The sequence below is a fragment of the Sapajus apella genome, unplaced genomic scaffold (assembly GCF_009761245.1).
Source record: "Sapajus apella isolate SASKATOON/1434 unplaced genomic scaffold, GSC_monkey_1.0 scaffold80, whole genome shotgun sequence".
NCBI classification, from domain to species: Eukaryota; Metazoa; Chordata; class Mammalia; order Primates; family Cebidae; genus Sapajus; species Sapajus apella.
Genome location: NW_022437020.1, coordinates 9,171,110 through 9,194,478, shown reverse-complemented (window position 1 = coordinate 9,194,478; position 23,369 = coordinate 9,171,110). Strand labels below are relative to the sequence as shown.

The 23,369-nt window shown below is 49.1% G+C and overlaps 1 protein-coding gene across 3 annotated transcripts in view; it reads right to left on the bottom strand.

Annotated features, from left to right (window-relative positions):
• LRRK1 (leucine rich repeat kinase 1) overlaps positions 1–23,369 on the bottom strand; it is a 147,983-nt gene that overhangs the window by 23,994 nt on the left and 100,620 nt on the right. For all 3 annotated transcript variants that reach the window (XM_032252866.1, XM_032252865.1, XM_032252868.1), the window contains 9 exons: positions 21,870–22,034; positions 20,727–20,899; positions 19,434–19,554; positions 19,018–19,177; positions 17,584–17,860; positions 6,775–6,946; positions 4,293–4,456; positions 3,171–3,310; positions 552–801 (listed from right to left, as the gene is read on the bottom strand). In XM_032252866.1, the coding sequence (XP_032108757.1) occupies positions 552–801; positions 3,171–3,310; positions 4,293–4,456; positions 6,775–6,946; positions 17,584–17,860; positions 19,018–19,177; positions 19,434–19,554; positions 20,727–20,899; positions 21,870–22,034 (1,622 nt within the window). The remainder of the gene's footprint in view (positions 1–551; positions 802–3,170; positions 3,311–4,292; positions 4,457–6,774; positions 6,947–17,583; positions 17,861–19,017; positions 19,178–19,433; positions 19,555–20,726; positions 20,900–21,869; positions 22,035–23,369) is intronic.

Here is a 23,369-nt window from a genome sequence, read left to right as displayed (position 1 = left end):
CTATTTCCTCCCACATTCTCTCCCTAGTTATCATCTTGGGTCAGCATAGGCAGAATCAGCTCTAAGAACAGATTTGAGGGTTCCAATGCCCAGTGCTAGGGCCACAGATAGGAGTCAACGTTTGACAAAAAAGGTAAATGAGGCTATGGGTGGGAGCTCTCCCCTTCCTGAACTCCCCAGGAGCTCCAGCTGCACTTACCTGCTGGCCCCTGAGAGCTGGCTGGGTGGGAGTCAGAAGGGAGAGGCAACTTGGGAGAGAGCAGCTCTGGCTGAGGGGAAGGGGGGCGGTGTGGGGGGAGGCAGGGCGGCTGCACCTGCAAAGCGCTTTCCCAGCGGGGCCTGCCAAGGCCTCCAAAATGGAAAGCCAGCAGCCTGTTCCCTTCAAGCAGCTAAGGATAGGAACCTAAAAGGTACTGTGATTTGGTGGGAAGCGATGGCTGGGGCTCCTGCTGGCCCCAGAGGGATCTTCCTGGAGATCACTCGGCAATTACATAATGAGGAGTGCCGCCCTGTGACCTGCGCTGTGTTCTGGGAGGGGCCTTTGGGCATACCTGGCTGGGAAGTCGGTCATGAACAGCTCAGGGACCAGCTCCTGGAGCGGCACGGGGAAGTCCGGGTGCCTGGGGCAGGAGATGAAGTCCCGCTCGATGGCCGTCAGCACACAGTCTTCCATGTCAAAGTACTGCACACCCTCTGATTTCTCACTGGGGTCTGTGTGCTGGGCCCAGGTCGTCTCGCAGACCGGGCAGGGCACATACTGCTCCATGAGTGGGGTCCCGTCGCTCTCTGTGGCCGTCAGGGCTAAATAAGAACAGAGCAGGAGACAGCTCACAAGCAGGTGGCACAGGTGGGGCTCCCGAGCAGCACTCTGCACCCCAGGCCCTGAGGCCTTCACAGCAGAGGAGCTGCCTGGACTGGCCTGTACCCAAGAGACAGGCTGAAACCCAGTGCCACCTTCAGGGGTCTTTTCTTGGAGAGTGCGATTGTTTGTCCTGAAAGACGTGTCTAGAGAGGGTTCAGAATGCTTCTGAGAACTGTCCAGGAGTCGGGACACGGAGCAGTCTGGCTGGGGGCCCTGAGAGGAGGGTGGGGATCCCACCTGCATGACTGGGCCCTAACAGGTCACTGCAGACTGGGTCTGAGCTATCCTCCAACAAGCCAACCACCGCAGTGTGTAAGGCGCCCTTCTTAAGAGAAACATCCCGGTTACAATGTCTATGAAGGCAATGCAGGGGGAGAAATGAGTGCAAATGATCACAGACAAAACTGAGTCATTGGACATGGGTTCCCTCACACGCCTCTGCTAGGAGGTGCAGAGAAACACCCTCCAAGGTGCCCTGTGGAGGTGCCCTCAGGGTGGGCAACTGTCTGCTTCATGCAGAATAGGAGGTGGATGCCTAGAACTTTCCAGGCATATCTGATATCTGCAGGTCCATGTGCAAGGCATTCCACGGGAAGGGGCCCCTGGCTGGGGATGCCGGCTCCAGGCAGCCTGTCTCAGGGGCTCACCTGAGCCCTTTTCATCTCAGGTGACCTGTCAAACTGCCCAGCACCTGCTGTGGCGGGAATATTGGCTGGCGGGGAGCTGTAAAGTGCTCAGAAGGGTTCACACGGTTCTAAGCGCCCCCTTGGGTGGCCAAGTGCCTCCCAAATCACCGTGACACACACACCCAGCTGTCTTCTCCGAGGGCTCCTTACTAAGCCTTTTTCCTTGTGGGTCAGCCTTCCTGCTGACACAGGAAGGACCCCAACCCTGTCAGAGAGACCAGACCCTGTGTGAGATACAGCAAGGTTTCTCTTCAAACAGCCAGCTCAACCTTTTATTCTTTCATTCCCAGTACCCCCAACCCTTTCTTCTCCTTTTCTTCTGACTTTACTACATGCTCATGCACGCCACAGCACCAGGAGCGTTATCAGCACGCGCTCACATTCCTTTCCTATTTAAAGAAAGACCAGCTCTTTAGTTTGCCGCAGACGACCCCTCCTTCTCTCCTCTCTCTCCCATCATGTGTCCACCCATCCACCGTATCTAAGAAAGTTTAAATGTTTAGCCAATCAAGTCTAGTTTAAATTGTGCAGTCTGACCCCAGCCAATGGGGAAAGGGCACAAAAGCAAGAGTCGTGTTAAAAATAAAAGCTTCTACTCTCCTTTGTTGTGTGTGCTCTCGTAGCAACCAGCCATATGGAAGGCACCCCCCTGCACAAGAGTAAACCTGCCTTGCTGAGAAACCCTTTATCTAAGTGCTCGTTTTCCCTTACGACTGCAGGCCTTATTTCTAACGCCCTGGGATCTGGAATGTGTCTCCTGAGTGCACACCACCACTGCTCTTTCGCCACCTTCCCTGATGCTTTCTGGGATGCAGGCACCGCATGCAGGCAGGCTGGCCCAGGAGGCTGGGGGACACGCCGAGGCTTGCGGGGCGGCACTGTAATTCCAAACCCACCGTCCACCACTCGCTTGCTTGGCCTCCAGTGTTCAGGGCCTGAGGCTCTCAGAGCAGCCTCCCCCACAGCTACCTGTTCCATTTAGCCCCGATGGCCTTCCCCCCTGCAGGCTGCTCTGGGAGTCCTCTCTACCCCAGAGCAAAACAAACAGGGGGTCTCAGCAACTTTGCTCAAAAGTTTTTTTTTTGAGTGAACTGTCAATGAAGAAACAGATCCAAAGGGTCTGAAAAGGGCTGTGTGAGTGGGTTGATCACTGCTGGGATGGGTGGGGCGGCAGGGAAGGAGAGCAAGGCCCCTTGGTGGCTCCAGCTTCCCTTCATCCCTGTCCCTGCACAGGAGATAAATCTCCATCTGCCAACTCCCCCCCGATTTCAGCCACATCGGCCTCACTGTGAAGACAAGACATGTGTGAGCTCACACTGAGCATCTCCGTGGACAGCTTGTGGTACCAGTGTCATCTTTCTTGCCATGCCTGTGGGCAGCTGGCAGGCTGTTTCCCTGCAAATTCCCAGTGGGGTCTGAACCCCATCTTCCTCATGGTACTCCCCCCAGTGACAGAGCTGGACTTCTCAGGGCTAGAACTCCCATAAAAGGTCTGTTAAGACACCCTGGTTTTCTTGGGCCAAATCCCAGTGGGACTTTTGTCCTTCCCCCAAAGAAGCAGTCCCACCCTGATTCATAAATATTAGCATGAACAAGGGCTTGTTTCCAGCACCTTCTCTTACCAGGAAACCACTGATCAATCAAGGAATTGACATGATCCGTGATGAAAGCCATGGCCGAGAAGTCCCTCATTTCTGACTGGCAAATGATTTTTATTCCTCCACTTTTCTTCTTTTTCCAGTTCACGTCAGAAGATTCCACACTGCAACCCAGAAACCGAAAGGAGCCCATTGTGATCTGGCTCTGGGGGTCCCTGGGATGATATCCCCACCCCCAGGGACAGGACTCAACCTCTGGGGACCTGGAGGGGGTCTGTGGCCTCCAGGACTGATGGGGACTCCTCCCTGTGCGTACGTGTGTGTGTGGCCCTGCCTGGTTCTTGCCCTGGACCTGGCCTGGTGAAGGAGACACGAGGAAGATTGCAGTCAGGGACGCTCAGCCTGGGAGCTGACCCTCAGGTGAGGCTCTAAGGAAGTTCTGGGACCTCCCTGCGCCTCAGGGTTCTCATCTGTGCAGCGGCAACCATGGGCTTTAAGTGAGAACCTCTATGTGGAAGCGGCAGGTCCCAATCAAGCCCTCTGTAAAGTTATCTCCCCTTTCACTTCTTCTCCTCTCAGAGCTGAAGAATATTTTGCAAAGTTCATTGTAAATATTAAAATAATCTTGGTGTGTATCATTCATTAAGCCTGTTGAGCTGACTTTAGTTCTATCTCTCTCAAAAGACCAAGAATAAATGGCACAGGGGGGTGAGTTCTGTGTCTGGTTATGGGCAGTGGAGATGGGGGCTGAGGAGTCCCAGCACCCTCTGTCCCCAGCCTGGCTTCTGGTGGAACAAGGGGATGGGCAGGATGGCTGCAAGGTCACCAAGGTGACCTGAATGACCGTGGGAGGTGCTCAAAGCTCTCCTGAGCTCAATGGCTGCTGCGTCCCTCAAGTCCTGAGCTGTGGCCACCGCATCTGCCTTTGCCTTTCCTGTCCTGCGAGGGGGGCTCAGCCGGGGTGAGGAGACCCAAGCCTCTGGGACACTCATGGGAGGGCCTCACATTTCTAGCAAGCTGCCATGACAAGCCGCTCTCAGGAGCACAATTCTGGACACCAAGAGGATGAGACATCCTGTGGAGGTGGCCCCGGGTGGCTGCTGTGGCACCTGCTGGCCCAACAGGTGGGCTTCCAGATGCTCCTACCTGAGGTAGCCCCCATCAAAAGTGACCAGGAGCCCTTCCTGCCAATAGATGGTCTGATTTCTTTTCACTCTGAATGTGCTACAGCGATTTCTCTGGTTTCCCGTAAAACTGTAAATGGTGACTTTCCTGTTCCTGCTTTTAGTATTCTTCTTGTTTTCAAACAGCTGAAAGACAGAGAAAAGACCCTGCTTAAGTATTCTGGGCTCCTCGCTGGCCCTGGGCAGAGCTCTGTGGAGGCCGGGCTGGGCCCCATCTTGATAAATGACCACCGTCTTTCCCACCCTCTCCTCCACGCCGCTGATCCCTGCTGCCAAATTAAACGTTACATTATCTGATGAGGTCTCCAGGGCATTCCGGAAACACAGTTTTTCCAAAGAATTGAAACATAGGCTGTCCTTTAAATTTTTTTCCCTTTTCTGACTTTACAAGCAAAAACTCATATTAGACAATGTAGAAAATACAGAAAAATGTAAGAAGGAAAACCAAACACTAATTTAACACCAAGCAGAGAGATCATTCAGATTTTGGTATGCATTATTCCAGGATTTTTTTTTTCTGTCTCCATATATGTATAAAAAACAGCTGAAGCCATATTGGATTTCTAATTTTGTATACTTTAAAAAACTTCACTTTTCCTATGCCATTAAAATCACACATTAAATTCGTTTTTCTAAAGTTTAATATTCTGTCAAGTATAGCCATTTCGTGAACCACCCTCTTCTGGAAGGGTAAGTTGGTTCCAATCTTTTGCTCCCTCAAAACCGTGTGAGGCACATAAGAAAGGCACAAAGCTTTCTCTGATTCAAACTGATGTCCTTCGTTTAGATGTTTACCAGTGGGATTATGTGCCAAAGGGCCTGGATGTTTTAAAGGTCTGGATGCGTCCTGAGGAATCGCTATTTGAACGGTGAGGCTGTCCTGTGCACCACCTACCAGTGTGCGCAGGGCCGCATCGTGCCGAGGGCTGGGGATTACGGCTCAGCCCTTTGCTAATGTGATGGATGAAAAGTGGCGTCTCCCTGCTGCCTGAATTTGCATGGCTTTGATGAGTGATGGGACGGAACTCTCTCTCCCTTCCTGCCACCCATCTGAATTTCAATAGCACTTCTTTCCTAACTTCAAGTGAGGGATGCTGCTGCCCGGAAGGGCGCCCCGGCCTCCAGGCCCAGCTGGGCCCCACTTGTGAGCTCGGCCTCCCACCACGCTAGTGCTTCCTGACCCTCCCCTGAGAACGCAGCAGGACACAGAGTTCAAAGGGAGGGCAGAGGGATGGGAACGTCGGAGTGCCAGCACCCACTCCTTCAATCAGTGCAAACTTCTGACGCTATAAACAAATCTCCCTCGCCGCCAGTGCAGGCCGCTAATGTCACGATGGACGTTAAGGCTTTTGCGTTTATTTTTCTTACCATTTCTGTAAAATGGGACGATCAAGGAACATTTTTATAGAGCTGAGAAGTTATAATTCAATAAGGCTTTCTAATTAGGTTGTAGCAACAGTAAACTCATACGGAGTTTAATGTCAAGGATTTGACAGTCAGGGGTTATGCCAGGAGGTCACAAAACCAAAGGTGTGTCAGAATCCCCTGGAGGGCTTGTGAAAACCAGTGCGGGGTTCCGTCTGCAGTTTCTCACGCAGTGGGTTTGAGGTGGGGCCTGAGAATGTGCATTCCTCACACGTCCCCAGGTGAAGCTGATTTTGTGGGTGTGGGAAAGCCACTTTGAAAAATACCACTGTAGCAAATATTGCTTCCATGTTCCTGCCTTGCATGAAATTCACGCTGCCTGACAGCTGGACTCGTTCCCATAACCCCAGGTAAGCCCACAGAAGCGAACTCCTTGGGCTGGGTCTCCAGCGTTACCAGAGCAATGTAAAGTTCTGCACAAGTGGTTCTCAAACTGGGTGCACAGGGGAATTGCCTGGGAGCCTTAAAAAAACCAAAGAGGAATCACTTTTCAACACTATGCCACACTCAAAAGATCCTGTTTGATCGGCTGGAGTGTGGTTAGTGTCTTTGAGAACCTCCTCCAGGCGAGCCTAGTGTACAGCCAGGATGGCGAAGCCGTGCTTCTAAGCCACGGTTCTCCAGGCGTGGCTGCGGGGCCGGTGGCATCCCTTGGGGAATGGACAGAAATGTGAATTCTTGACCTCTGTCTATGCCTACTGAATCAGAACTTCTGGGGTGGGGCCCACCAAACTGTGTTCTAACCAACTCCAGGTGATTTTGAGGCGGGCTAACATTTAGAACCACCACTTATAAACAGTGTGTTCTAAGGTGGGTGCTGCTTTGGAACTCACAGGATGGCTGACATGGGTTGACCAGCAGCCCATGCCACACCTGCCCCCTGGCACTGCATCAGTGGTATCGCTCTGGGAGAAGGGTCTCCAAGCAGGGCCCCCCAGCAAAGGGCACTCCCCTCTCACGAGGGTACAACTGCAGGTGCCCCTTGGGCACCCCCTATGCAGAAACCGCAGCTATAATACCTGCAGGTCCATCTCCGCCAGGCTGATCAGCATCCGTGCTATGAACCTTTGCCAGAAGCCAACGGGCACGAAGCTCATCTTAAATACCCTCTGGATGGTGTTGGCTGTGGGGTGTCGCATGCCGTGGGTGTCCAGGCCAGGTTTAGATGGAAGGAGATGAGGCAGGAGGTAGCTGAAACACATCAAGGGGAATGGTGAACAGCGGGGCCCAAGCTCCCAGCAGACGGCCTGGCGTGGGGAGAGGCTGTGCTGAAGGCCCTCAGGCTGCTGGGCTCCTTCCTCCCAGGGCCCTCGGAATTCTGTTAGTAAGAGAAGGGCGGTTTTTATACTGAGAATAAATGCTTCAAAGGACAATGAAGACAGGTCCCATGAATATGTCTATCAAGGCTTCTAAGACAGAGACTAGAAGGCGGCTAAGGGAAGACATGAACACACCTGTGGTCCTACAAATGTCAGGCGTAGCAAAGGGCTCAAGTCTCCATCAGTGGGGTTGCAGTTGGGGAATCGCTTAACATTAACTTTGGTTGATGGAGGAAAAACAAATACAGCTTCAGGGTTTCAAGGACGGTGCAGATATTAGGGTCAGAGAAACATTTTTGGCCTTCAAAGTTGTTTATTGTTCTTGGCCAGCAGAGACGAGGCAATTGCCTTTAAGAGTCAGAATGAGCCTGTGTTGTGCAAAAGAGGGATTTTTACGAGAAGGCTCTTGGTCATCATAAAAACGCTGCATCATTGTGTCAGCAAGGATTTCAAGTCTGTTGTCATCTCAAAACAGCTGAGACCTGGGAGGTCCCTCCAGAAGCGTGCCTGAAAACCAGCAACAGCTGCGTGCTGTGGGGCTGTGGGGGCAGGGACTGGACAGGCACGGGACAGCCCCCTGGGTGCGTAGATGCTGGATCCTTTCCCAACAAAGGTTTTGCCTTCAGCTCTCCTAATCTTAAAATAAATCTATTTCGGGCCAATAAATGTCCTTAGAACTTTCTGGAAGATATTCCCTGAACTATAAGAAAATTCAACGAATGCTCATGGGCTAAGCGCACAGGCACAAGTCTCGGCTCTAACTTACACGGTCTGACACATGGATACACCACGGGAAGAGAAAGGATCCCCCCTGGCAGGGCTGGGGAGGTAGACAGGGGCTGTGCGGATGGTGCAGCAGACACGATGCTGAAACAGCAGGCCTCTGCTGCCTTTCAGGTCTTGGGTGAAAGCGCATTCCCAACCTCCCGCTAGCTGCCTCTCCATCAGAGCGTCCTGTCTTATCCCTTCACATCTGACAATTCCTCTCTCTGCTCAGTGTCTGTTCCCCATACGGGAGGCCCTGGGCCGTGCCTGCTGTTTCTTTTTGCGTTTCCCGCTGCGTCTCATGCATCCTGGGTCTCTCACGTGACCCTCTTACAGTGGCGGTGCCCTGTGGCTTTCTTGTTCTTCTCTCCCCTTGTTGGAGGGTACTTGGAGAGTAGGAGGGGCCATTCTCTGTCCCAAGGTTCACCAGCATGAAGTGCGGTGGCACCCAGAAGAGGTGCTCTATGATGTTTTTGAGGGCAGAGCTTTAGAAGGTGGCAAGGTGAATGAAGAGATTCCAAGTGGCCACGGAAGCCATTCGCAAGGTAAGCAGTGGTTTCGTGGTAGCGGAGACTGCTGGCTCCAGGTTTCAGAGCAATTATGAGCTGGGAAAGGCCATCCCAGGGAATGACCAGAGAGTCGGCAGGACAGGCCCTAAGAGGTAAATTACTCATGTGTTTGATGAACCTCACACCCTGGCTTTGACATGATCTGTGATGAAAGCGATGGCTGAGAAGTCCCTCATTTCTGATTGGCAAATGATTTTTATTCCTCCACTTTTCAACACCTCGGTGTCTGCACCAGGGTGCTGGCTCATCCACCCCACTGAGCCAGCCTCCGACGGGGGCTGTAGCCTTTCTCAGTCTGCTGAGAGGTAAGGACCTTCCTCCTGAAAAGGCACAAAGGCTCAAAACTGTATGGTACTTTCCGGGGGTTCATGGAGGTTTTCCGAGGGGCTGGAGGGGTTCGCTACAGGTGGGAGACCACGCTCAGAGGAGCAGCACCGATCCAGAGATCCTAGCAGCCTGAGAAAGCTGATGTTGCCAGGAGCTGGGACTTGCCTAGGGCACAAGGGACCCGTTATGCCTGCACTAAGACAAAATGTATTCCATGATTCCTGGATAGGTATAGAACCAGACACTATGGCTATGAGTACTTACCACAAAGAAACAGTCACTGTAACTGGACTGTCAATACAAAATGTCTTGGGGGCTTAAGAGACACTGTTCTGAGCATTTAACACGTATTGATCCGTGTCTGTTCCCACATAGCAGGCCCTGGGTCGTGCCTGCTCCTGTTTCTTTCTGCTGTTCTGAGTATTTCACATGTATTATCTAATTTAATCCTCACAACAACTGTCATACTTATAGTAAGTATATTATCCCCATTATGCAGACGAGAAAGAAGAAGGTAGTTGAGATTCATATTCCAGCAGGCTGACTTCATATTCTAACCTTCTGTACAATAAGCCTCGGTGAGGACTTGGTAGTGATCGCAATGAGGATCTTGTTCAACCAAACACACACCACACACATACACACCCCTCCCACACACACCACACACACACACCACACACACACACAACCACACGCACCACACACACACCAACCACACACCACACACGCACCAACCACACATACCACACACACACACCACACACACACACACCACACACACATACTCATATTATAAACACGTGTATATATTTTATACATATATAAACTGACTTCATATAGATAACTGACTTGCCTTTACTGGGTACTCATATCTCCTCACTCCTCCAAACTTCGATGAAACAATTTGAAAGTTGTCAGATCCTGTGTACTGTAAACACACAGTCTGCCTCACCCCAAACTTTGTCATGGACCACAGTTAAGGACACCCCTGGGCCATGTTATGAGGAGCTGTGGAATTTCGAATTCCTCTTTGGGGCTTTACCTTTTAAAGAACCCAGAGGGCTGGAGCAGCAAGGACTTGAGGCCCCTCCCATACCTAGTGGGAGGTGGGTGGGGCCTCAGGCAAAGCGGGGACCAGGGGCTGGTTCCCAGGTGGGGGTCTCTGGCCTCACTGTGTAGGATCCAGGCCTGCTTCCCAGGAGTCCCGTGGGTGCCCCTGTGGGGATCTGGAGCTGGGGACGCAGAGTGGCAGTGTATTCTCTGGGTGCTGCGTGGCCGCGTTCTATGGATTTGTATCCTGGATACAGCTGCATTGCCAACATCAGCATCAAATCCAGGAAGTGGCTGAAATGAAAACTAGGACTCGGGGGCCTGAGGACCAAGCTGGCTTAGGGCAGAGCATCAGCGAGGTCTCACCTCTCATGTGCTCCCCAAGCCTGGCCTTCTTAGGTGTCCCTACCCGCTGAGGGGAGGCATTCAGTTCAGTTACTTGGGAAGATGCATCCTGGTACCGAGTAGCACAGAGGAGAGTGGGAGAAAAGAAGACACCAACACTACGCTTGGTTTTCATGAAAGCCTGGGACCTCACTGCCTCTCCCCTGCCTTCCATGGGCCAAATGCTAGGGCCAGAGCACATGCGGTGGGGAGGCAGAGAAGCGTGCGGACCAACGCTCAGGGCCGACGGCAGAACTGAGAGTCTGGGCAGGTGGGTAAGAGGTAACGAGAAGGGGAGTGTAAGAGCAGTAAAAGCCACAGGAGGATGGCGGCAGAGCCCTCGAAGGAGCAGGAGGCTTCTCAGAGGCCCCTGGACTGTAGCAGAGCAGGTGGTTGGGGATCCTTGATCACATGAGAGGAGGTGGCATGGGGTCAGAAGGTCTTCGGCAAGGGGTCAGGTGCGGAAGACCGAGGAGGACCCCTGTCTGACCAGAAGACGGTAGTGTGGCATCTTTAAAAGGCTGACAGAAAAAGTACCCAGAATTCTACATCCAAGAAAATTATCCGCCAAAAAATTAGAGTGTTAATAAAGATATTTTCATATACACGAAAGTCTTGTCTGAAAAAGAGAATTTGTTACCATCAGACTTAGACTTTAAGAAATGCTACACATAATTCTTCAGGCTAAAGAGAGATGATTCTAGATGGAAATTTGGCTCTAGGGAAAGAAAGGAAGAGCAACAGAAATGGTCGACATATTTTTTCCCTTAATTTCCAAAAAGACTGTTGATTGTTTAATTATTTAAAGCAAAAGTAATAACACTATGTTATGGGGTTCATTACATACATGGTAGTCCTCCCTTATCAGCAATTCTTTTTTCACAGTTTCAGTTACTGGTCTAAAAATATAAAGATATTGAGAGAGAGACAGAGAGAGAGAGACGGGGTGGGGGGAGAGAGAGAGAGATACCACATTTATGTAACTTCTATTACAGTATATTGTCATAATTATACTGTTGTGATTATTGTTGTTAATCTTTACTGTGTGTTGTTAATCTCTTACTGGGTTACAATTAAACTTTATCCTAGGTGTATATATATGGGAAAAAGCACAGTATATGTAGGGCTCAAAATTATCACAGTTTGAGGCATCCACTGGGGTCTTGAAATCTACCAGCTGTGGATAACGGGGACTCTATATAGAAGAAACATGGATGACAGCAAGAGTGCAGAGGATGGTGGGAGCAGTAATATCACTGTATCGTGCTAAGGGTTTTGCATTTAATTCAAAGTGGCATAATATTAATTACAAGTGGATTGTGATAAGGTAAGAACACATATTCTAATCCCAAGAGTAACCACTAAAACACAATACCAAGAAGAATAATCAAAAGCCCAAGAGAGAGCATGAAGATTCAAAAGAAGGCAGGAAAGCATGAACAAAATAAATAGATGGTATAAATACAGGATAAATAGCAAAACAGTAGGTTTAAACCCAATCATATAATTAATTATGATAAATGTAAATGAATCAAATATTCGTATTAAAAGGCAGAGATGATCAGGTTGGATAATATGCTGTCAGCAACAGATTCTTTTTTTTTTTTTTAAGACAGAGTCTCTGTCTGTCGCCCAGGCTGGAGTGAAGTGGTGCGATCTAGGCTCATTGCAATCTCCACCTCCTGGGTTCAAGTGATTCCCCTGCTTCAGCCTCCCGAGTAGCTAGGAGTACAGGCACGCACCACCACGCTGGGCTAATTTTTTTGTATTTTAGTAGAGACAGAGTTTCATCATGTTGGCCAGAATGGTCTCGAACTCCTGACATCATGATCCACCCTACTTGGCCTCCCAAAGTGCTGGGATTACAGGTGTGAGCCACTGAGCCCAGCTGAGATTCATTTTTAATACAGATAATAAGCTGCTACTAAAAGGATAGGGAAAAAAAAAAACCCAGGTAGAATGAAAAGAGCTGGTGTGGCTATTTTAATATCAGATAAAATCGACTTCAAGAAAGGAGTATTACCAATGATAAAGAGAAACATTTTATAAAATAACAAAAGGGTCACTTCATTACACAGGCATGACACAAATGTGTATATGTAACCAATAATGGCTTCAAAATGTATAAAACAAAACCTGTCAGAACTGGGGAGAGTACTCACCGTTAGATATTTTTACCATCTCTCTCTTACTAGTTCATAGAATGAGTAAGAAAAAAAATCAGTGAGAATATGGAAGATTTAAACATGTTGTTTACCACTTTGAGCTAATTAAAGTTTATAAAATACTGTAGCCATACCACAGTAAACACATTTTTTTGTGTGTGCTTCAGACTTTCACCAAGGATGATCACACATTGGCCCACAAAACAAGTCTTAATGAATTTCAAAATACAGAAATCTTAGAATATATTCTCTGACCAAAATAATTAAACATTAATAACAATATGGCAAGTAGGAAATTCCAAAGTACTTGAAAATAAAAAAACCACACTTCTAAATAACCAATCAATTAAAGAAGAAATCACAAGATATATTAGAAAATCTTTCAAACGAAATGATAAAAACACAACATAGCAAAATTGGTTGTATTTGTCATATAAAGCAGTGCTTAGAAAGCTATGGCTTTAAATACTAATGTAGAAAATGATCCAGCAATCACACTATTGGCTGTCTACCCAGAAGAAAAAAAGTCATCATACAAAAAAGATACTTGCACACACGCTTGTAACAGCACAATTCATTATCGCAAAAATATGGATCCAGCCCAAATGCACATCAATCAGCAATTGGATAAAAAATGTGGTGTGTGTGTATATATGTATATATACACACATATATATATGTATATATATGTGTATATACATATACATATATATGTGTGTATATATATGTGTATATCTATGTGTGTGTGTATATATATGTGTATATCTATGTGTGTGTGTATATATACATAAATATGTATATATGTGTGTGTATATATATGTGGGGTGTGTGTGTATATATATACATATATGTGTGTATATATATGTGGTGTGTGTGTATATATATACACATATATATATACATATATATACACACACCCCCCACATATATACACACACACATATATACATATATATGTATACACACACACACACACACACATATATATATACACACACACATATATACATATATATGTATATACACACACACACACACACACACACACACATATATATATATACACACACACACATATATATATAGGCTATAAAGTAACTAGTTCAGCCACTGTGGAAAATTGTATGGCGATTTCTCAAAAAACTAGAAATAGAACTATCAAACTGAAAATAGAACTATCATACAATCCAGTAATCCCACTAGTGGGTATTTATACAAAGGAAATCAGGTATTAAAGGGATACCTGCATTCCCATATCTACTACAGCACTATTCACAATAGCAAAGATAAGAAATCAACCTAAGTGTCCATCAATGGACAAACGGATAAAGAAAGGTACATACACACAATGAATACAATTAGGCCAAACAAAAGAATGAAATAATGTCATTTGCAGCAGCATGGATGAAACTGGAAGTCATTACACTAAATGAAATAAGCCAGGCAAAGAAAGACAAATACCACCTGCTCCTACTCATATGTGGGAGCTAAAAAACTTCTGTCTCATGGAGATAGAAAATAGAGTGACAGATACCAGAAGCTGGGGGGTGTGTGAGAGTGGGAGGGAGAGATGAAGAGAGGTTGGTGAATGAGTACAAACAGAGTTAGAAGAAATAAGTTTTAATGATCAATAGCAGACGAGGGTGACTATAGCTAGCAAGAACATATTGTATATTTCACAGTAGTTAGAAGTGAGGACTTGAAATGATACCACACATAGAAAGGATAATACTCAAGGTGATGGATACCTCAAATACCCTGACTTGATCATTCCACATTCTATGCATGTAAAAAATACTCACACATACCCCATAAATATGTAAAATATTACGTATCAATAAAAGAAACGTGAGCTGAGAAATGCAGCTCCAGAGGCTAGAAAAGATAAGAAAATGCATTTCCTTCTAGAGCCTCCAGAGGCAGCCTGATCCTGCTGACACCTTGATTTTGGACCAGGGAAACGGATTTTGGACTTCTGGCTTCCAGAACTATAAGGGAATAAATGTGTGTTGCTTTAAGATGCCACATTCATGGTACCTTACAGCAGCCACAGGAAACTGATACAAAAGGTTCACACAAGCTGATTTCAAGTCTTACTCTAAAGCTACAATAATTGTAGAGTTTGGCACTGGTGTATGGATAGGTACATAGATTAGTGGAACAAAATAGAGTCCTGAAATATACCCACCCAACTGATTTTTGATAAGGAAATCAAGGGAATTCAATGGGGAAAGGAAAATCTTTTCAACAAATGGTTCTGGAACAACCAGATAAATATATGGGAAAAAAATGGAGCTTGACCCCCTACTTTACCCCATATACAAAAATTAGTTTTACATAGATTATAGGCCTGGAAGTAAAAGCTAAACTACAAATCTTCTAGAAGAAAAATATACAAAGATCGTCAAGATCGTGGTATAATCAAAGATCTCTTAAAGATGACACAAAAAGCAGTAATCACAAAATAAAAAATTTAGACTTCATTAATATAAAAAAAAAAGCAAGTCACAGACTGGGAGAAAATGTTTGCAAGTCATATATTGGAGAAAGAACTTGAATCCAGAAGATATAAAGAAGTACATATCAGTACCAAGAAGGAAAACATTGTAATCATAAAATAGACATAAAACTTGAATAGACACTTTACAAAAGAGGATAGACCAAGGGCCCATTAAGCTCATGAAAGGTATTCGACCTCATTAGTCATGAAGAAAATGTACAGTAAAGCCACGGTCAAGGACATGTTCACATCCACTAGAATAGCTAAAGTCAGAAAGACCTACAGACAACAAATATGGGGGAGGAAATGGAATGTACAGTCTCTTGGAAGAACACACAATCTCCTGGGGGACAGCCTGGTGATTTCTTATAAAATTAAACTTATAGGCCGGGCGCGGTGGCTCAAGCCTGTAATCCCAGCACTTTGGGAGGCCGAGGCGGGTGGATCACAAGGTCAAGAGATCGAGACCATCCTGGTCAACATGGTGAAACCCCGTCTCTACTAAAACTACAAAAAATTAGCTGGGCATGGTGGCGCGTGCCTGTAATCCCAGCTACTCAGGAGGCTGAGGCAGGAGAATTGCCTGAACCCGGGAGGCGGAGGTTGCGGTGAGCCGAGATTGCGCCATTGCACTCCAGCCTGGGTAACAAGAGCGAAACTCCGTCTCAAAAAAAAAATAAAATAAAATAAAATTAAATTAAATTAAATTAAACTTATACTCTATGACCCAGCAATTCCACTCCTAGTTTTTACCCAAGAGAAAAGAAAACACATGTCTACAAAAAGACTTAAGACTATTTACAGCAGTGTTCCTCCTAATAGCCAGAGCTGGAAACCAGCCTAATGTCTATCAGTAGGTGAGTGGATAAACAAATTGCAGTAAAGCCATACAGTGGAATACTACCCAGCAACAAAAAGAGCCAACTTCTGATACACACAACCACACAGATGGATCTCAGATGCATGATGTTTAGTGGGAGAAGCCAATTAGAGACCACACCGTGTGACCCTGTGTAGTTGAGCAGTTCAAGAGCAGGGAACACCAGGTTCTGGTGCTAGAGAGTGCTGGTGGTGATATGGATGGGAAATGACCAGAAGGGAGTGTGCGAGGACTTCCGGGATGACAGGAACATTCTGTAACTTGATGCAGGTGCTGCTTGCACAGTTGTACGCATTTGTCAAAAGTCACTGTTTTGAACACTAGCGATCTGTGCATTTCACTGTAAGTAAACTTCACCTATGACAGAATATTACTCAGCTGTCAACAGGAATGAATTAACAGCATTTGCAGTGACCTGGATGAGATCGGAGACTGTTATTCTAAGTGAAGTAACTCGGGAATGGAAAACCGAACATCGTATGTTCTCACTGATTTGTGGGAGCTGAGCTATGAGGGTGCAAAGGAATAAGAATGACACAATGGACTTTGGGGACTTGGGGGAAAGATTCTGAAGGGGGTGAGGGATAAAAGACACAAATAGGGTGCAGTGTATCCTGTTTGGGTGATGGGTGCACCAAAATCTCATTGATCCCCACTAAAGAACTTACTCATGTAACCAAATACCACCTGTACCCCAATAACTTATGGAAAAATATTTAAAACTGTAAAAAAAAACAAAAAACAACCCAGAAGCAGATGTGGGTGGCACAAGGAGGAAAGGGCCAGTCAACAGAATTGTTTCACTGGGAGACAGCAGGGCTATGTCATGGCAGGTGGGGGTGACGACTGGATGTCAGGGGTACAGAGAGGAATTTTGAGCCTAGAGTGCCACGACCCGAGCACAGTTCCATGGGGGAGGTGATCGGTGTGACCAGACAGCAGAGGAGAGAAAGCAGGAGTCTCAGACATGCTGAGTTGGCCACCATGCCAGACTTCTAGGCGGGAGCAATTTGGAAGCCCAGGCCTGAGCCTCTGGAGGGTGGGCCCTGCTGAAAATCTGGGGATTGTTCCCTTGAGGCATGGAGGACCAAGGAAGCTGAATTGATGGCTTGAGGGAAGTGCAGGGGAGGGGCCTGCTGAGGACACTGGAGGCTGGAAGAGAGGGTGGCAGGGTCCCATCATGGAGAAGGCCCTCCAGAGGTGAGGGTCAGTACTTGGGGCAGGGTCAGCAGAGGACAGGAGGGGTACCTGGGGGCACCTAGCAGGCTGCCTGGCAACCAGCAAAAAGTGATGAGGGGTAGCAGGTGCTGGGGGGCAAGGAAAGGAGGAAGGAAAAGGAGGAGGGAGGCTCGTTTGTTTTGTTTGGGGTTTAGGACTGGGGAGACCTGGGTGTGTTACAGATCCGGGAGAAGTCCACAGAAAGGGGCAAGGATTAGCTATTATACAGAAAGCCTCCATTTGACCCTTGGACCATCCACTCTGGAGCAGCTGATCATGTTGCTCTCATGATTTAATCATGTTGGACTGCATTTTGAAGCTGGGCTGTGTAATTAGCATGCACGTTCTAGTTCACTCACTCTTAATGCCATCCTTACATATTTTCCTGCACTTTTCCAATAAGTGTATTTCTTTTAACTCCCTGAAGAGAAGCCCGTGGCACAGGAGAGAGTGGCCAGCTGTGCTCACCGTCCCGCTGACCCCGGCCAGGCAGGCAGATCATCAGGTGCTGGCCTGTCCCTGGGTTTGCGGGTGCAGCGGTGGCAGCACAGATCCCTGGAAATCTTGTTCAGGCCGCCAGTGGCTCCAGACCTCAACTCCCTTTTTGGGGAGCAGCCTGCACAGCCTGGCCTGGTAAATCTGTGTCCTCACCTGTCATTGGCGACGGGCAGGGCGATCTCAAACTTGGCCAGGAACTGGAAGTACTGCTCCTCTGTCTGCTGTGTGAAGCCAGTCCCCACCAGCAGCATCCTGAGGTCTTCCGCTCTGATCACCCCGTTCTTGGCCACTGACCGGGAGCCCTTAATGTTAAAGATCCTCTGCAGACATTCAGACAGCCAGATAGGGTCAAGGAAGTAGAGGTTCCTCAGGCCGTGGCTGGTGTCCGGGAAGTGTAGCAGAGTTCCGGTTTCTATGAGGAAGCTGATAGCTGCCCCAGGCAAGAAGAGGAAGCAGTAGTCAGACAAAGGGGCAAAAGGGACTCTGGGGTGGTCTTCTTGGAAAAAGGGCCAGGTCACAAATTCTTCCTAGGAAGAAACCAACATGCCCGACATGCTGGACCCTTCAGGCAGGTTGGCAGCCTGGTCACGGGTTCCCTGGTGGCCCATGGTAACTCTTGCCAAAGTCCTGGGCTGAGGGCCACTTGGGTAACCGCAGTTGATCCTCATTATTTGTGGATTTTGCCTTTGCAAATTTGCCTTCTTGCTAAAATTTATCTGTGACCCCAAAATCAATGTTATTACAGACATGTGCTGAGCAGTGAAAAATTTGCAGTGACCAATGTGCACATGCACAGCAGAGGCTGAACAGGGCAACAGTCTCAGCTCTCATGCTGAAAACAAGTGGCCGCTTAGTGGCCTATGTCAGTGCCATGATTTTTACATTTTCGTGGTTTTTGTTCATGTGTTTATTGTTTAAAGTGGAGCCAAGCGAAGTGCTGCAGCGATGTGTAGTTCCCTAAGTGTGAGAAGGCTGCGATGTGCCTTATGGAAAAAACCCGTGTGTTAGATAAGTAAGCTTTGTTCAGGAATGAGTGATAGTGCTGTCGACCGTGAATTCAATGCCAACAAATCAACAACATATATTAATTATGGTGTCTTTAAGCAGCAACACACATAAAACAAGGTTCTGTATGGATGGGCTGATGAGAATGCTGTGACCGGAAGCTCGCAGGAACCGAAACCAGCATCTCTCCTAGGAGCACTGGTTCAGTGTTTGCCATTTCAGTGATCATGGTGACTTCACAGAACATAGCTCCCGTGGATAATGAGAATCGAGAATCCACTGTTAACTGTTTGACCTCTGTCTCCCTGACTAGACCGTCAGCCCTGGAGGTCAGGGGCCAGTCCATTAGCTTGTATGTCTGCCCCTGTGGCCAACACAGTGCTGGTGTAGAGTAGCTGTTTGTATTCTCTCCCTTCAAGGAAAGAAGGGTGGGGGGGAAGGAGGAAGGGGAGGAGGATGGGAGGCAGAAATGTAGGCTGAGTGTTGGGATCTCACTCATTGCTGAGGGCCAAGCTACAGTTAGCAAGTGCAGACGGTTCCGTGTCTCATGGGCACCCTGCCACCCACCCCAGCCCCACCCACCCGACTGCAAGTCCTCGTAGTCCTTGATGTCGTTGTCGGGCGTCTGCTCCACCAGCTGCTCCAGCTGCCTGTCCGTCAGGTACTGCACATCGTCGTCCAGGCTGCGGCGCTGCTGCTCCGCCAGCACGGCCTCCTGCAGGCTCAGGTAGCTCCTGGGGATCTGCGGGACAGATAGGCAAGGCAGGGTCCCTCAGGTCCTAAGGCGTGCCCACCAGCTTGGGCAGATCCTGCCCGGTCCCTGCCACCTGAAGGGGTGGGACATTTTTACCCACTATCTTCCATCCTGACCCTCCCTCACCAGGAGCCACTGAGACTTGCAACACAGACATGACTTTCACAGGAGAGAGGGGACAGTGCAGATCCCCAGCAATGGGAAGCATGCCCTCTGGTTTAACATGGATGAGCAAGGTACCCACCAGCCTTCCTGCCAGTCGCTGGCAGCCGATAGTGCTGCCCACGTCCTTCATGCTGCACGTGACGTGGAAGATGAGCTGCCGCAGCCCTTCCTGACCTTCCAGGCTCTTGCAGGAAATCTCACTGTGTGCAAAAAAGACTCAAGTTTACTCACCATGCCCCACTCCGAGGAAGCGCGGCAGCTTCTCTGTGTTCCCAGGATGTTTGTCCTGAATGCTGGCAAGACTGGAGAGCTCATGAAAGACAACACAAGAAGTTGATTGAGGCCTTGTTTGGTACAAACCACTGTGCTGGTGCCCCACACTGTGTCACTTTAGTCCGTCTTCCCGGACTACACAAGGCACTTCGCAGCACAGAGAAGTGAGGTACAGAGGTACACTGAGACCCCAAGGGCACAGGCTGGGCAGGCATGGACTCACACAGGCTGGACTTGGGTTCTGATCCAGAGCTAGTACCCCTCTTATCACAGACCCCATGGGGCTTTCTCAAGGGCACAGCAGGAATTCTTGAAAGCCTCATCCTGTATTATTCCGAAGCAGGCCACTGTGTCCCCAGGCTGACCCGTGCACCAATACCCATGGCGCTCCACCCGGGGCGAGGGAATCTGAGAGCCACCACTGCAGCTGCTGCAATGTGCAGTATATTTCACTCCCATGAGAGCACCCGTAATTTGCTGAACCTTAGCTTCTTCATCTACAAAGTGACACAACAATCTCCATAACCCACAGGGATATCGTGAAAGTCCAGTGACAGGTGGTGAATCCAGGGTAGTTGGACTTACCTGCCTGGGCCCATCCTGATGCCTACCCAAAAGCCCCTCCTAACTCTTGGCCCTCTGTGACTCAAAGGCTGCCATCAGGACCACTGAGACCTGATGCAAGGCTGGGCCCTCCCTCCCAGCCTTGCATCAGATCCAAGTGGTGGAGAAGGACACACCATCCCCGGGGTCTGTCCTTGATCAGTGATCAACAAATGAGATGGACAGCCACTGGATGGGTGGTGGCCACATTCAGTCTCCTAGTTCCATGGGCACCATGCATTTTCAGCACTGGCCCTGGGGATGGGGAGGAGGCAGAAAGGAAGCACAGAGGGGGCATCTCCAGGCCTCACCCAGCCAGCCGTCCCGTGGATTTTCACCCTCTCCAAGGCTGGGTCAGCTCTGCAGGCTGCCACCCTTGGCCAGGGAAGGGGCTCAGCCCTACCCAGCCTCAGGAGCTCTCTGTACACAGATCCCAGGATAGATCAGCAACCGGCAGCCACAGGAAGTCAGGAGCAGCTAGAGGCTGGGCACTCACTGTAAGTGTTTGAAGGTGATGTCCGGGAAGCCTGTGGCCCTGGAGCCGGAGGGGGAGCGGCAGAGCGCCAGCACATAGGCACGCAGTGTTGCAATCCTTTCCACACGAAACTTGGCTTCAATTAAGTCCAGGTGTGTCCCGACCACCAGCACCACGGCATTTGGGGCCTTGGCCTGTAACAGAGAACGCCAAGGCTGAGTACCGTCTCTGTTCAGTGAACAACGGACAGGGCAGAGCTCACTGCAGGTGTGCTGACCCTGGATGCTGCGGGCCCTGCTCAGCCACTGATCTGCAACCTTGAGATGGTTTGATGTTTGTCCCCTCCAAATCCCATGTTGAAATGTGATCCACAGTGTTGGAGCAGAGGCCTGATGGGAGGCTGGGTCATGGGCGCAGATGCCTCATGAATGGCTTTGTGCCCTCCTGCAGTCATGAGCGAGTTCACCTGACTGTGAAAAGGAGCCTGGCTCCTCCTCCTCTTTCTCCTGCTCCCTCTCTCACCATGTGACATGCCAGCTCTCTTTCTCTTCTGCCATGACTAGAAGCTTCCTGAGGCCTCCCCAAAAGCCAAGCAGGCGCTGAAGCCATGCTTGTACAGTCTGCAGAACCATGAGCCAAATAAATAAACCTCTTTTCTTCATATATTACTCAGTCTCAGGCAATCTTTCATAGTAATGCAAAACAGACTGCTAAGGATTGTCAGCCCAGGCAGCGCCCCTGCTCTTCATTCTCTGTGAACCCCGAGGGACTGTTGCATTGAGGGGTGTCTATGCTGCTCTGTGACCTCCTCCACAAGGCGAGCTGAGTGGGACTTGTGGGGAGGGATTTCTGACCCTTCAGACATGACAGCAGCCATCTGAGGCAGGGAGACAAGGACACCTTTACCCTAGGAAGGGGACCCTGCTGCCCTTTTGGATCCAAGGGTGGGGGTTCCTAAATTTAAGGGACGCAGGGAAATCACAAGAGCACCACTTGCCCTCAGCAGAGGAAGGTTTCAAGTGCCTCACTGTGCAAAGCAAGCAGGCAAGCAGGACCACGATTCTGGGCCCTCCGTGGAACAGAATCCCTTTTTTCTCAGTACAGGGGATGCTTGAGAGAAGCTCTGGGAACCGAAACGGCATGGCTGGCGCCAGGTGTCCTCACCTCGATGTTGAGCAGCCAGAACTGGAGGCTAGCCACGGCCTCCTCCCCCAGCGCCAGGTTCCAGACCACCACGTACAGGGCCTTGTCCGTGAAGAAGCACTGGTTGACAGTGGCCATGCTGGCCTGTCCCCCGATGTCCCAGACGTTGAACTCCACAGACTCAACCTACTTGAGCAACAAGGCAGTGACAGGGAGGCATTTTAGAGATAAAGCCTTCAGTAAATCAAACAGACACCACTGATAACTTTGGAGGCTGTACTTGAGGGGCTGAAAGAACCGTGGGAAAATTCTGGACACCCTGTTGTTTCTCTTAGGAAGCAGGATCCGGGCGAGGGACAGGGGTCCCGTGGCATGGGGGTGGGCTTCTGGGGCTTCTGTCTACTCCTAGCAGAGCAGGGACCAGGCCCGGGACAGATATCAGAGGGCACAGGCCTCCGTCTGGGCGGTAGGTGACACCCTGTGGGAGGAAGCTGCACTCTGATGTCAAGGCTTGCGCTGGGGTTCAGCCGCCCTCTGTGCCAGAGAAAGAGGAGGAGATGGGGTCAGAGGGCAGCACCCACCAAGGATGCTGGGAAACTCCCTTCCACTGTGTGGGAATGAAACAAAAGAGCTGTCAGGGTGCCGGGAACGGCTGTGTAAACGGTGGTTTCTCTATCATTGCATGAGGTAAGAGTCTGGTCCTGGAAGCTAGGGCTGCAGTTTTCCACAGAACGGAGTCATCTCTGTGAGGCAGTGTCGGCCTCCAAGACACAGCATGCTGACCTGGTTTTGTATAAAGATGAAAACAGCTGTTCTCAACTGGCTAAGGCCAGCCACGCAGAGAGCTGCGGACTCGGCCTGCACAGGACTGTCCTTCCACTAAAGGGTGGGGCTTTAGTCAACGCAGAAAGGAAGTGGGGGCTGAAGGCCAGGAAAAATAGAAGCACGAATTCACCCTTCAGGCCTCAGCTAGAGGAAGCTAAGGGAAGAAATGAGATTGCATCATTGTTAAGAAAAAAGCAGAGCAGGAGACAATGCAGAGGATTCTGGGTCCTGGAGAGAACCTTTAGACTCAGCTGGATTTGCTCCTGGAATGTTCTAGAATGGGCCTGGCATTGATCGTTGTGTTTGACTGTTCTAGCCCCAGTAGGCAGTGCTTCATCCTTTAGAGGACCAGCTTTCGAGCCTGCGCTAGAATAGATGCACAGCTTTAATGCCTAATTTCTCAAACAAGGCTTGGAAAGCGGCTGTGTGTGAAAGGTGCTACAATGTCTGGCTGGCACTGTGTGTGGGACTTTGGGGAAAATCAGGGAACATCTGGACCTCAAGGCTCCTCACTTTTCCATAATGAAGCAGTCTCCTTGCCCCTTGGATCCCAAGGAACCACAGGGTGGCAGAAACGCAAATACAGCTGATGAGGAAGGCCTTATCTATGTGTGTTCGCTCCCCAAGCTCAGAGAAAGAGCTAACTGCCCTGCTCTATTCCAGGGATAGAGATCCCACCTATAGTTCATGGGCTCC